The sequence below is a fragment of the Ailuropoda melanoleuca genome, chromosome X (genome assembly GCF_002007445.2).
Source record: "Ailuropoda melanoleuca isolate Jingjing chromosome X, ASM200744v2, whole genome shotgun sequence".
Lineage (NCBI taxonomy): Eukaryota > Metazoa > Chordata > Mammalia > Carnivora > Ursidae > Ailuropoda > Ailuropoda melanoleuca.
In genome coordinates this window covers 44587568-44600614 of record NC_048238.1, presented here as the reverse complement: position 1 = coordinate 44600614, position 13047 = coordinate 44587568, and the positions used below count along the sequence as shown (strand labels likewise).

Sequence of the window (13047 nt, the reverse complement as noted above, 5' to 3'; positions counted from 1 at the left end):
TTAGTCTCCAAGTGTTTGAGTTTCTTCCAGGTTTTTCCTTGTGGTTGAGTTCCAATTTCAGAGTGTTGTGTCTGAGAGTATGCAGGGAATAATTTCAGTCTGTTGGTATTGTTTGAGACCTGTTTTGTGTCCCAGAACATGGTCTATTCTTGAGAATGTTCCATGGGCATTAGAATAGAATGAGTATTCTTTCGTTCTGGGGTGAAGTGTTCTATATATATATCTATGAGGTCCAACTCATCGAGTATGGCATTCAAAGCCCTTGTTTCTTTGTCGATTTTCTCCTTAGGAGCTCTGTCTATTTCTGATAGTGGAGTGTTGAGGTCTTCTACTATTAACGTATTTTTATCTCTATGTCTCTTTTTTCTGGTTAAGCATTGGCTTGTGGGGGCGCCTGGGTGGCACAGCGGTTGAGCGTCTGCCTTCGGCTCAGGGCGTGGTCCTGGTGTTGTGGGATCGAGCCCCACATCAGGCTCTTCTGCTGTGAGCCTGCTTCTTCCTCTCCCATTCCCCCTGCTTGTGTTCCCTCTCTCACTGGCTGTCTCTATCTCTGTCGAATAAATGAATAAAATCTTTAAAAAAAAAAGAGTTGGCTTGTGTATCTTGCTGCTCCACTGTTAGGGGCATATATATTTATAATTGTCATATCCACTTCTTGGATACATCCTTTAAGAATAATATAGTGCCCTTCTGTGTTTCTAACTATAGTCTTTAATTTAAAATCCAGTCTGATATCAGAATTGCTACCCCAGCTTTCTTTTGAGGTCCATTGGCGTGAAAGATGGTATTCCATTCCATCCCTCACTTTCAGTCTGAATGTATCTTTAGGTTCAAAATGAGTCTTTTATAGACAGCAAAAGGATGGGTCATGTCTTTTTATCCAGTCTGCAACCCTGTGGCGTTTTATGGGAGCATTTAGGCCATTCACATTGAGACGGATTATTGAGAGATATGAGTTTAATGATGCCATGTTGCCAGTAAAGTCTTTTTCTATCGTTTGTGACTTTCTCTTCTGTATCACTCTTGGGGCCTTTTTACTTTTATAGAACCCGCCTTAATATCTCATGTAGGGCTGGTTTCATGGTTACGAAATTGGTCAATGACTGGCGATTCTGGAAGGTCTTTATTTTTCTCCATCAATTCTGAATGACAGCATTGCTGGATAAAGGATCCTTGGCTGCATGTTTTTCTCTCAAAGAGCCCTAAAAATGCCCCCCCAACCCTTTCTCTCATTCCAGGTTGTGTAGACAGGTCTGATGTAATTCTGATACCTTTGCCTTGGTACGTGAGAAATTTCTTTGCCCTGGCCACTTTCAATACTGTATCCTTGGATCTAATATTTGCGAATTGCACTATGACGTAATGTGGCATAGGTTTGTCATGGTTGAGTTTTGGAGGGGTCCTCTCTGCCTCTTGGACACGAATGTTTGTTTCCCTCACTAGATTAGGAAAGTTTTCAGCTACTATTTGTTCAAATAGCTCTTCTAGACCTCTGTTTTTCTCCACTCCCTTGGGGATACCGATGATTCTGACATTGGAATGTTTCATTGAGTCAGTAATCTCCTGTAACCTACATTCTTGAGCATGGATTTTTTTGAATCCAGATTCTATTTTAGCTTTCTCTTCTACTAACCCATCCTCCAATTCGCTGATACATTCTTCTGCCTCATTCACCCTGGCCATCAGAGCCTCTAGTTTTGACTGCATTTGGCTCATAGAATTTTTAATTTCTTCCAGGTTCGCTCTCATTTCCACCCTTAGAGGTTCTATATTCTCATTAACATTTTTGTTAATGCTTTTTTCACGTCTACACATCATCTTAACCATTGTTACTCTGAATTCCATTTCTGATCATTTGGTTATATCCATATCCATCAGTTCTGTGGCAGAGGCCACAGACTCATTGTCTTTTCCTTGCTGGGGGGGATTTCTCCTTCTCGTCATTCTGATGAGGACAGGTTTTGGGGTTGTCCAGAGCCCAAATTATTGACCGGGACCCATGCTGTGCATTCTTGTTTTATAGGGATATTAGGGATGTGGTCTTCTTGATTTTTCTGCCTGCCTTCTGGGGAAAGGGCCTGCCGCGCCGATACTCAGGGAACCCTGTTTGGGTAGAGTTTCCGTGTCCCCTTGGAGGGGGGATGGGGATGGGCACACTGTGAGCCGGCATTTCCAGGCTTTTGTTCTCTGGCGGCTTTCCCTGGTGGTTTGCTGTGCCTCTTCTGAGAGTCAGAGCAGCAGTGGCTGAATCTCAGCCTCTGTCTCAGAACAGAGGGATCGCAGACCGTTCTCCACTGATGTTCTGGCCACTTTAACTCTGTTTCTGTTGGTGCTGCTCAACCATGCAGCGTCCCGGGTTGTGAACCCCACAGCCGACGTCCCATCCCTCACTTCCAGGGCCGGAGCGTCTGTCTTTTGTGTTTCTAACGCCACCAGCCGCCCCGCGTGCGCTCCCGGAGCTCCTGGTCTCAGTCTGGATCCAATGAGCACACCGGAATTCCGGAGTTCCGTGAGATGCCTGGTGGCGCGCGCTGCCGGCTCACGGTCTCAGTCTGCTGTCTTGCGGGTGCCGGTCCACGAGTCCGCCCGCTCCCCCGTGTAGGTGGCTACCGCTTCCTGGCGTCCGAACGCGGCGGCTCCCTCCCCCTTCCGTTTATCTTTCAATATCTGTGTGCGGTTTCACGGCTCCCCACTTCATACCTCAATACTCAGTGCTGGAGATGTTCATTTGTAGAGATCCAGATGTAACTTCCTGCGTCTCAGGCTGATTCCGTGGATGTTCAGGCTGGTCTGGTTCCTATCTGACTCGACTCGGGACCAGCTGAAAAAGGGGTCCCCTACTCCTCTGCCATCTTAACTCCCCCCCCTGCTGTCATGCCTTTTGAGTCTCTCTTAATCTAGAGCATTCCCCCCTTTTTTGTTCTGTGCTATTTATTTGTTGTAAAAAGTAGTATTATTGTCCTGTGACCCATCCCACCTTCTAGATTTGTTTGCTTCCTTGTGACATTGTCTTTTTAATGAGACCAGTCCAGTTAATCTTGTAGAATGTCTGATTGTTTTCTCATGGTATCATTTAACTTGTTCTCTTATCTCTGTTTCCTAAAAACTGGAAACACTATGGAAAAACTACGAACCACTTACTTGATCTTAGATCTTCAGCAAAACTACTTCCAAGGTGATGCTGTGAATTTCGTATTCCATTGCATCAAGAGGCACATGAAGTCAGCTGTCTCACTATTAGTAACAATCAGGTTAATACTTTATTAAGGAGGTGATATGATCTTACCATTGTAGAGTTAGTTTTTTCCTTGTTGAGACTAGCAAGTAGTATGTGAGGTAATAGTTTGGTACTGTGTCAGTATCCAGGTCCCTAGAATCAGTTTTTTTATTAGGGCTTGCAAACCTGTGATTTTCCAGTTTTGTCATTCCTTCTACATTTATTAGCTGGCATTCTTCTGTAAACAGGAGTTTTCCTTCATCATCTGGGGCTGTTTGGCAAAATACACTTGCTGTGTAAAATGTGGGATAATTAACTATTTTTTAAAATAACTGTTTTTTGATTCAGGGTTGTTAAAGTGCTATAAAAGGGTTATACAAGAAGACAGTCTTCTTCAGGAGCTCACAGCCTGTTTGGTTGGCAAAATAACGTATGCACAACAGCACATCAAAGTTAGGGAATGAGGGGCGCCTGGGTGGCACAGCGGTTAAGCGTCTGCCTTCGGCTCAGTGCGTGATCCTGGCGTTATGGGATCGAGCCCCACATCAGGCTCTTCTGCTATGAGCTTGCTTCTTCCTCTCCCACTCCCCCTGCTTGTGTTCCCTCTCTCACTGGCTGTCTCTATCTCTGTCGAATAAATAAATAAAATCTTTAAAAAATAAACAAAGTTAGGGAATGAGACAGGATGGTATGATGCTATATATTAAGTGACTGGTACACATCATTAGTTCAGGAGAGGGAGAGGTCAATGTGAGCAAGAGCGCTCCTACAGGTTTTGTATAGAAGGTTGATTGCAGCTTGCCTTTGAAGGACGGTCAGATTTTGAAGAGGTGCACAAAGGAAAGGGGGTACTCTAGGTACTGTGGATGGTGAGGATGAAGGCAGGGGGAGAGAGGATGAACTGTACGTATTCTGGAGGTATAATAAGGAATCCATTCTGTCTAGAGAAGCTGAGAATATGGATGTGGAAATACGGTTGAGGAGGTAGGTGGGCCAGGAGCAGAACATGGACAACTTTAAATGCCAGTTCAGGAAAGTTAACTTTTACCCTGTAATCATTATGTGCCTTATGTGCTTTGAGCATTTGTAAATTAGCTTCTTACCTGATGGTATACAAAATTGGACTTTGTAAAAAACTGGAAGCTGGGAGACTGATGAGACCACGTTTGGGGGAGGCTCAGAGGTAGGGAATATGCTTGACATTCAGATAAATGTTTTCATCCTGTTTCCTCTGCAGCCCGTGTGACCCCAACTCTACCAAAGCAGGACCGTCCTGTGCGTGAGGGGACCCGGGTAGCTTCCATTGAGACAGGCTTGGCTGCAGCAGCTGCAAAGCTGGCCCAGCAGGTAGGTGCTGACACCTGGGCAGTGGCCCTGCTACTGATCCCAGTTTGCCTTTGGGACGAAAACTAGAAATGTCTCAGAGGCTGTTGTTGGGAGCCAGTGGAGACCAAACAGGCCAACTTCTCTCTGTCCTTGAATGAGAGCGTACCAGCTGAGTATTTTCGAGTTCTCAGCCACCCAACCAGTATCAGAATTTGTTTTTTGGGTAGAGGCTTTCTTTGTCCTCTATGCCAAAATTATTACTGTTTTTTTTTAAATTCAATTAGCCAACATACAGTACATCATTAGTTTCAGATGTAGTGTTCAGTAATTTATCAGGTGCGTATAATACCCAGTGCTCATCACGTCATGTACCCTCCTTAGAGCCTATCTCCCAATTACCCCAACCCCCACCCAGCTGCCCTCCAGCAGCCCTCAGTTTTGTTTCTTATAGTTAAGAGTCTCTCATGGTTTTTCTCCCTCTCTGATGACTTCCCATTCAGTTTTCCCTCCCTTCCCCTATGATCCTCTATACTATTTCTTACATTCCACATATGAATATTTTGGTTGGGTCGTGGTTGATATTTTTGATTTTGCTCTCTTGTTCATCCATTCTTCTCTGGGCAAAATGACCAGAAGGAGGAATTCACAACAAAAGAAAGAACCAGAGGTATACCAAATATTATTGCCTTAATATTTACCCCTACTTCCCAAGAAAACTTCACCCACTAGTTTTTGTCCTAAAGGGTCACTTCACTTGAATCAACTTGGCCTCCTAGCGGGTTACAGTTTGCAAAGTTCTTTAATGTGTATATTATGCTCAGCAACCCTGGGAGCAGTTGGAGTTGAATTTTCTGATTCTCTCCTTATCAACATCCCCTTGGCTCCTCATGTGACATCCTATTGCTTAGAGTATTTGTTGAGCATCTACTTTATGTTAGGTGCTTCCATGTATAATGTTTCATATAATCTGCCCAGTAGCCCTATTCAATAGGTGATATTTTCATCATTTTGCAGGTGAAGAAAATGAGGCTCTCTTTAAGTGACTAGTCCAGGATAATACAGCCAGTAAATGGAGGAGACAAGATTCAAACTCATATCCTCTAACTTCAAATTTCCTGTTACTTGCTATTTCAATAAAATAGTAAAATGTTTATATAATTTAGTAATTATATCCTATTTAAATAAAATTTAATTGAATGATGTTTTTAATATGCTGTTATATGGAGCTCTAGAGTTGCTTAGAAATGTCTCAGTGGCTGTTGCTGGGAGCCAGCAGAGACCAAGCAGGCCAAGCAGGCCTTCTTTGACCAGAACTTCTGTTATGTATATCCTAGTGCCATCTAAGATGTAATTTGGGAAAAAAAAGGGAGGGGGGTTTTACTGTTTCAAATAAACAGATAAATTAATTAAAGGTGTGGAAACTACTTCTAGTGCCTTCTAAGGAGCTCACTTCTGTTTGGTTTGGTCAGGGATGACCTCAAAGAAGAGGATTTGAAATTTGGGAGGGGTTTTGCTGGCTAAGCTTTTAGAAGGAACAGGGAGGCATTCCAGGAGAAGGGAAATCTTTGGCAAAGCACCCAAGGTCCTCTTAATTTGGTCTCTAGTCACCTCTCCTCCCTAACCTCCTACCAGCCCTGCATGCACGTGCTTTGCACCAGCCGTACTATTGCACCACGGTGCTTATAGTTCACTTAGTGTATACCATGTTGTCTCATGCCTCTGTGCCTTTGCACAGGTTGTTCCCTCTGCCCATTGGAAATCATCCCTTTCAGATGTCTTACCTAACACTCCTTCATTCTACCTACCACCAGTTTATTTCAGTGGCCTTCTGTGCTTCTGTAGTATTCTCTCATGGTACTTATAATCATAAGTATGCTTTTCTGTGTCCCATATTAAACTATGAGTGCCTCAAGGATGGAGATGTATCTAATTTAACTTGATATCCCCAATATACTAAACATGTGTTTAGTCCATGTTGGGCGAGTGAGTGAATGGATGCATGGATGAATGAGCAGATCTTTCTGGATTGGAGGCTTCATGTTGGGGAATGGGGTAAGATAAATTCAGATTTAAAAAGGGATTGTAGAGCCAGCCTTGCTGAGTTCGAATCCTCACTCTACCACTTTATCACATAACTTGATTTATGTGTGTCTCTGTTTCCTCATATTGAGGTTTAGATGAGTTAACGTGTGGGAAATCTCTGAGAATGGCACATGGCACAGAGCAAGTATTATAGACATGTTAGTTTTTCAGTGTTATCATTATGGGTTGGGTAAGTATGAATGACCAGACTGTGGAAGACCGTGAATGTCAGACCTGCTAACAGGTTTTTTTTATTATTATTATATTATGTTAGTCACCATACAGTACATCCCCGGATTCCGATGCAAAGTTCGATGCTTCATTAGTTGCGCATAACACCCAGTGCACCATGCAATACGTGCCCTCCTTACTACCCATCACCAGTCTATCCCATTCCCCCACCCCCTTCCCCTCTGAAGTTCTCAGTTTGTTTCTCATAGTCCATAGTCTCTCATGTGCTAACAGGTTTTTGAGCAAGGAAATTGACAAGGTGTAAGTGGTCCTGTCCTAAGACGGTCTAGTCTTCAGTGAGGGATCTGGATGAATTATACAAGGAGATTGGCAACGAAGAGAAAAATTTAGGCTATATGATCTAGGTGTGACTAGATAATTTCTGGATTCAGATGAGAGAAATGGGGGAAGAAATGTAGTTTCTGGTATGGGTGGAATAGCAGTGTGGTTGAGAAAAGAGATTCTGAAGCTGGATGGCTTAGGTCTGAATCCCAGCTTGGCCACATATTGGTCCTATAACCTCGGAAAAATGACTTAATCTCTCTGTGTCACAGTTTCTTCTCCTAAAAATGGGATTTTCATTCTTTCTTCTCATACTTCTTCTGAGTATTAAATGAGTTAAATTATAGAACAGTACCTGGCATGTATTACTAATATTATTATTCTTGTCCCCCAGAAATTCCTATGGTAGCCACAGCCTGTCAGATCTTCCGAAGGCAGGAGTAGGCCCGTGTTGCCAAGGCAAAGAAATGTAATCACTGAGTTGGTCTGTGTGGCTGTGTAGCATTTCAGAAGGTGAAGTCGTTCACATGCTCTCAGCACCACCTTTCCAGGTTCTCAGGGCTCCAGATGCCCACTATACAGGTACCCACTACACAGTGGATAGTAGATCCACAAAGCAACAGATGAATGAAATCCAAGATATTGGGAGAATTGACACAACTCCTTATTCATCCCTCCCATCCAGAGTTGAGGTTTTTAAGACCCAGTGATCTGGAGGACTGCCAAGTCCTCTATGAAAAGAAAAGACCAGCAAGAGGAAGAGAAACCATTGTAAGAGATGAACATAGAATAATAGTACACCACTTGTTGAGTACCTGCTATGTGCTGTGTGTTTTTACATCATTATTTAATCTTTCTGACAACCCTAAAAAATAGATTTATTTTGCCCATTTTACAGATAAGGCGATTGAGATTCACAAAGGTTAGTAACTTGACGGAGGTCATCCCACTTAGGGAGCACAAACCTAAATTTGAACCCAAGTTTTTTTTCATTCCAAAGCTACTACTCTTTCACTCCCTGAGGTCCCTTTCTGAGAAGTGTGCAGGGTGGGTATTCAGATAGACCTGGCTTAATCCTGGACCTAACAACTCTTCACCTGTGAGGCTTTGAGCTCAACTTCTTTAATATCCCTGCTCCTCAGTTTTCTCATCTATAAACTGAGGGATTTTCCTTCTCATGGCTACTCTGAGGAATAAATGAAGTAAAGTATACAGTTGGCCCTTGTACAACATGGGTTTGAACTGTGCAGGTCCACTTATATGTAGATATTTTTTTCATTACAATAGTACCGTAAATGTATTTTCTCTTCCTTATGATTTTCTTAATATTTTCTTCTCTCTGCCTTAGCTTGTTGTAAGAATACATACAACACAACAAAATAGATGTTAATCAGCCATTTATGTTATTCATAAGGCTTCCAATCAACAGTAGGCTATTAGTAGTTAAGTTTGGGGGATGTCAAAAGTTATATGTGGATTTTTGCCCACATTGGGGGTCAGTATCTGTAACCCCTACGTTTTTCAAGGGTCAACTGTATAAAGGGCCTTAGCTTCAGTCATAAATTTAGCTATTCTGATTAGAAGTGTTCATGGTCCACCTCATAAATGGCAATGCTAGAACCAAAACCCAAGTCTCTGAATTCATTTACCCTTCTGTTACCACTGTACTGATTTGTGGCAGTGGTAACTTAAGGATGGATGGTACCCAAGAAATGACCTTAGGTGTTAGAAGGCCTGTGCCTTGTGTGTACATACATCCAGGCTAGACTTGGGGTGGGGGTGGGCTGCAGGACCACATTGACCAGTGTCTAGTTTCCTTTCTGGGCAATTCTCTTCTTTTCTCCACTTCTGAATTTTCTCCTCCCACTTGGCTTGTATTTCAGGAGCTGCAAAAGGCGCAAAAGAAGAAATACATCAAGAAGAAGCCTTTGTTGAAGGAGGTAGAACAGCCTCGTCCTCAAGAGTCCAATCTCAGTGTGGCAGCACCAGTCCCAGCTCTGGCCACTACACCCCAGCTTCTCACCTCCTCCTCACCCCCACCTCCTCCTGAGCCTAAACAAGAGGCCCTCTCAGGGAGTCTTGCTGACCATGAATATACTGCTCGTCCCAATGCCTTTGGTATGGCCCAGGCAAACCGCAGCACCACACCCATGGCCCCTGGTGTCTTCTTGACCCAGCGGCGCCCTTCAGTTGGCTCCCAGAGCAATCAAGCAGGACAAGGTATGACTGCCATATGGTTGCAGAACTGAGAAGGATCTTAGGGTCACCAGCTCCAAACCCTAAGCACTCTGGTAGATGAGAATACCTGGGAGGGACACTGATGGCCAACCTAAGGTGCTTGGATTTGATCTCTTAGGCCATGAAGAGACATTAACTGGGGTTAAACAGAGGCATTTCAGATGTGGGTTTGGGAGGAGCCTTCTGGTGACCAGAGTAGAGGGTGGGCTACAGGTGGGAAGTCTAGGGAGGAGGCATATACATAGGTTCAGACTGCAGTGAAGAGAGGCTGAGGCTATAGCAGAGGGAATGGGAAGGGAGGGGATCAATTGATCAAGTATGGAAAAGGTCGCATGAAACATGAGAGGTGATTTGATGAGGGGAGAGAGAGGAAGAGGTGATGGGAGAGGTGCTCAAGCCCTGCTTTTCCTCACTTTGGCCCTCAAAGCCCAGTCCCTAGAGTATGCAGCTCAAGGGTGGTGAGGTCAGTGTGGCATTGGGTGATGAGGATGGGGCTTTCTTTCTTTCTTTCTTTCTTTCTTTCTTTCTTTCTTTCTTTCTTTTTCTTTTTTTTGAAGTTGGGGATTTCTAATGAAACAAGGTTCTGGGGATGACACCTTCAGGGACACTGAGCTATAACACTAACTAGGCACTTTATCCAGTGGTCAGGATAAGAGGACAGGGAGGCATAACCACAGCCTCACAGAATTTAGGAAGAAAAATGATTGGGACCAAAGAAATCTGAGGAAAAGGAACCAGACAGACTAACCAGGGAGTCAATAGCTGCTGCAGGTCATAGGAGGAAGAGCCAAGGCATGTGGTGTTGGATGGAAGTGGTTAAGGAGGGCTTCTTGCCCAAGATGTGCCTGGAGTCAGCATAAGGATGGGGAGACTCTGTGGGCAGAGGAACAGAGGAAGGGGGTAGACTGAAGATAGTTGTGCTAGAGTTGCTGCTGAAGCCGTGCCATAGCCTTTACTTACCTCTCTTTTCCCCCACAGGAAAGCGTCCCAAAAAGGGTCTGGCCACAGCAAAGCAGAGACTTGGCCGCATCCTGAAAATCCACAGAAATGGCAAACTACTTCTGTGAGCCCCCTAGTGTCCTGCCCCTCACCCCTTCACCCCCATTGCCTTCTCCATTGTCAACTCTCGGGGCACTCCTGGATCCTATCTGCCCCGGACAAGGTGCTGAGGCGCATTGTCCTGCTTTCTTGGAACTGACCAAAGGCACGGACTCCCCAACGGGCCCCTTCACCAACTCCCCTAACTCCCTTCCCTACTTCCACTAGAGCATCCCTTCTCCATACCTCTAAGTAGCAGGTAAATGGGAGAGGTTTCTGGCTGACTAGAACCCTCTTTTTTGCTGCTCCAACCCATTTCCTTTTTACCAGCCTTGTCTGCCCTTTACTCTCATCCCCACTTAAAGCTGGAAGGCAGGATGAGGAGAGGCATAAAGTGAGCCTGGGCCCCTTGCTGTTTCCCTAGTCATGAAGTGGGAGGCCCCGTGCTCAGCACTTCCTGCAGCTCCAGCCCTGTCTCCAGAAGCCTGTCCACCTCTGCCCATATTTCCATCCCCTTCCTCCCCACAGCCCCGTGGACATGTCCCATTCCAGACTCGTTCCTAGGAGAAGGGTCTAGCCTCCGCCCCCTCTTGCCAAATGCTTCATGAAAATAAATAGGAGATTCCAGAGTCTCCTTACTGCCCCACCACGGGGCCTTTTCAGAGGTGGACTAGAAAGGTTATGGGCTGACATCACTCATCTTTGGGAAGAAGAGAGATTTCTGTCACTTCTCAAGGTGGGGAGAGGACCGACACCCAAGCCTTTGACCATGACTTTGTAGCCCACTGGAGGAAGCTACTTCAGGGTGGCTACAGATGAGGTCCCCTGTCCCAGGGTAAGCTTCAGGGATTTGCCTGGATTTTGAGGTCCTGCAGAACATTATCCACATGGCTGTAGCTGGGCTCCAGCAGGTGAAAAACTATCTTCCAAAAGTCTGAAAGTTCCTACCACTGAAGCAGATAACCCTGGCCCTATGTACAGCCTGCTCTCTTCACCTGTACCACAGAGCTCAGCCTGGACCTTCTGGAGAGGATGTGACAGGACAGCTCACCCCTGGGTTCTCCATCAGGAGCCTCCCTGCTTCTTTCCCCACCTAAGGTCTTGGTCTGAAGAAGACCTCAGAACTCACATCTTCACTTCTGAGTCTTTGTGCTCCCAGACATCAGGTCAACACTCGAGCAGGGTGCAGATGGGCTACTCGGGAGCCTGAGCCTGGGAGAGGAGATGCCCATCTGTAAAGGAGCAGATTATCTGATCCTCCACTCCCTGTCTTCCCCTTGTGGATGTCTCTATTGTCCAGACGATGCCCAACGCCTCTCCCTCTTCTTCCTCCCCCCAGCTCCCTCCACCTCTGCCTGTCTTGCCTCCCTGGCACCGTGGACTGGATGGAGAATGCCCCACTCCCTCCATTTTGGTACTGCCCAAGTGGAGTGCATCCTTGCCCTCTGCTCCCTACTTCGACCTCACCCCAGTTTGCCCAGTGCTTCTGGGGAACTTAACAGCTACCATGCAGGCCACAGGAGTATGTGAGGCTTCCCTTGTCTTCTTTGTGTCTCTAGTTTGTCTTTCTTTTCTCTACAGCCCATATCTACTCTCCTTATTTGGAATCAGGGGTCCCTTAAACCCATCCGCTTTTTTTTTATTTTGGGGACCCCAGGGGCCATGCAGTCCTCCATCTAGTCACACCAAAGGCAAAAAGCCTGGCTACCTCCCCCCTAGCACGTGAGGTCCCCACTCCCCTCTCCTCTGTTTCCACCCAACTTTGCTTTCTTGGGGATTTCAAGGCAGCAGAGGGTAGCGAGGGGAGGGAAGCAGGGCAGCCTGTGTCCCTGTGTAGGCAACTGCCTGACCAGGCCCTGACTGCTGTAACCAAGACCAAGACCCCAGCCCTTCTGCCCATTAACACCCACCCCCCCTTGATCTTTCAAAGGCAGCTAATTGCTAGCAAATCCCCCTGGTTCCGGGCCTCTTTCCCCTCTGTTTCTTTGTTAGAAGTTTCTGTGGGGCTGAAACCCAACCTCCATTTGACTGGGTTTCCATTTAGTTTAGTGGAGCTCTCAGAGCCTCCTGTTTGTTGTTTTGTGTTTTAAATGAAAAGCAAGTTTACCCTCAGAGTTATGCTTTTCCAAAGAGGCTAGTGTGCTTTTTTCTTTTTTTTTTTTACTGTTTCAGGTTCTAAGTGAAGTGAGTTGGGGAGGGGTTGGGAGTGGTAGTAACTAAGGTGTAGAACATGGTGAGAGTTACCTCTGGTCTCCAATTCCCAGCACAGAGCTGGGGGTTGGGTAGGGGGCAGGGAGAGAGGATTTCTATTCACCTTTAATATATTTTTACAGAAAAAGCAAACAATTTAAAAACAAGCCCACCGCTTCTGTACATGTCTAAATATATTTTTAGAAGTGGGTAGGATTGTGAATTTCTGATGCAGGGCCTTTTTATAAACAGGTTAGAATAGCATCATACAGACTTCTCTGTCATTTTTTTCCCCTGTTTTTTTCTTATGTTGTGTTACTAATGTAATTTATATTTTTTTTAGATCCCCCCTTTCCTATAGAGATAAAAGTGATTTATCTTGGCAATTACTTTGCTTGGAATTCTTTTTTTGGTGGTTGTGGTGGTGGTGGGGGGTTCGGGGT

At 45.3% G+C, this 13047-nt stretch overlaps 1 protein-coding gene across 6 annotated transcripts in view; it reads left to right on the top strand.

Moving 5' to 3' along the window:
- Positions 1–12990, top strand: part of PHF8 (PHD finger protein 8) — a 105535-nt gene extending 92545 nt beyond the window's left edge. For 4 of the 6 annotated variants that reach the window (XM_034649343.1, XM_034649342.1, XM_034649341.1 and 1 more), the window contains 3 exons: positions 4455–4564; positions 9022–9358; positions 10355–12990. In XM_034649343.1, coding sequence (XP_034505234.1) covers positions 4455–4564; positions 9022–9358; positions 10355–10443 — 536 coding nt within the window. In that variant the 3' untranslated portion in view covers positions 10444–12990. Of the gene's footprint in view, positions 1–4454; positions 4565–5557; positions 5917–9021; positions 9359–10354 lie in introns of those variants that run through there. The other 2 variants (XM_034649345.1, XM_034649346.1) reach the window with 2 other exon arrangements.
- The last annotated feature ends 57 nt before the right edge of the window (positions 12991–13047 follow it).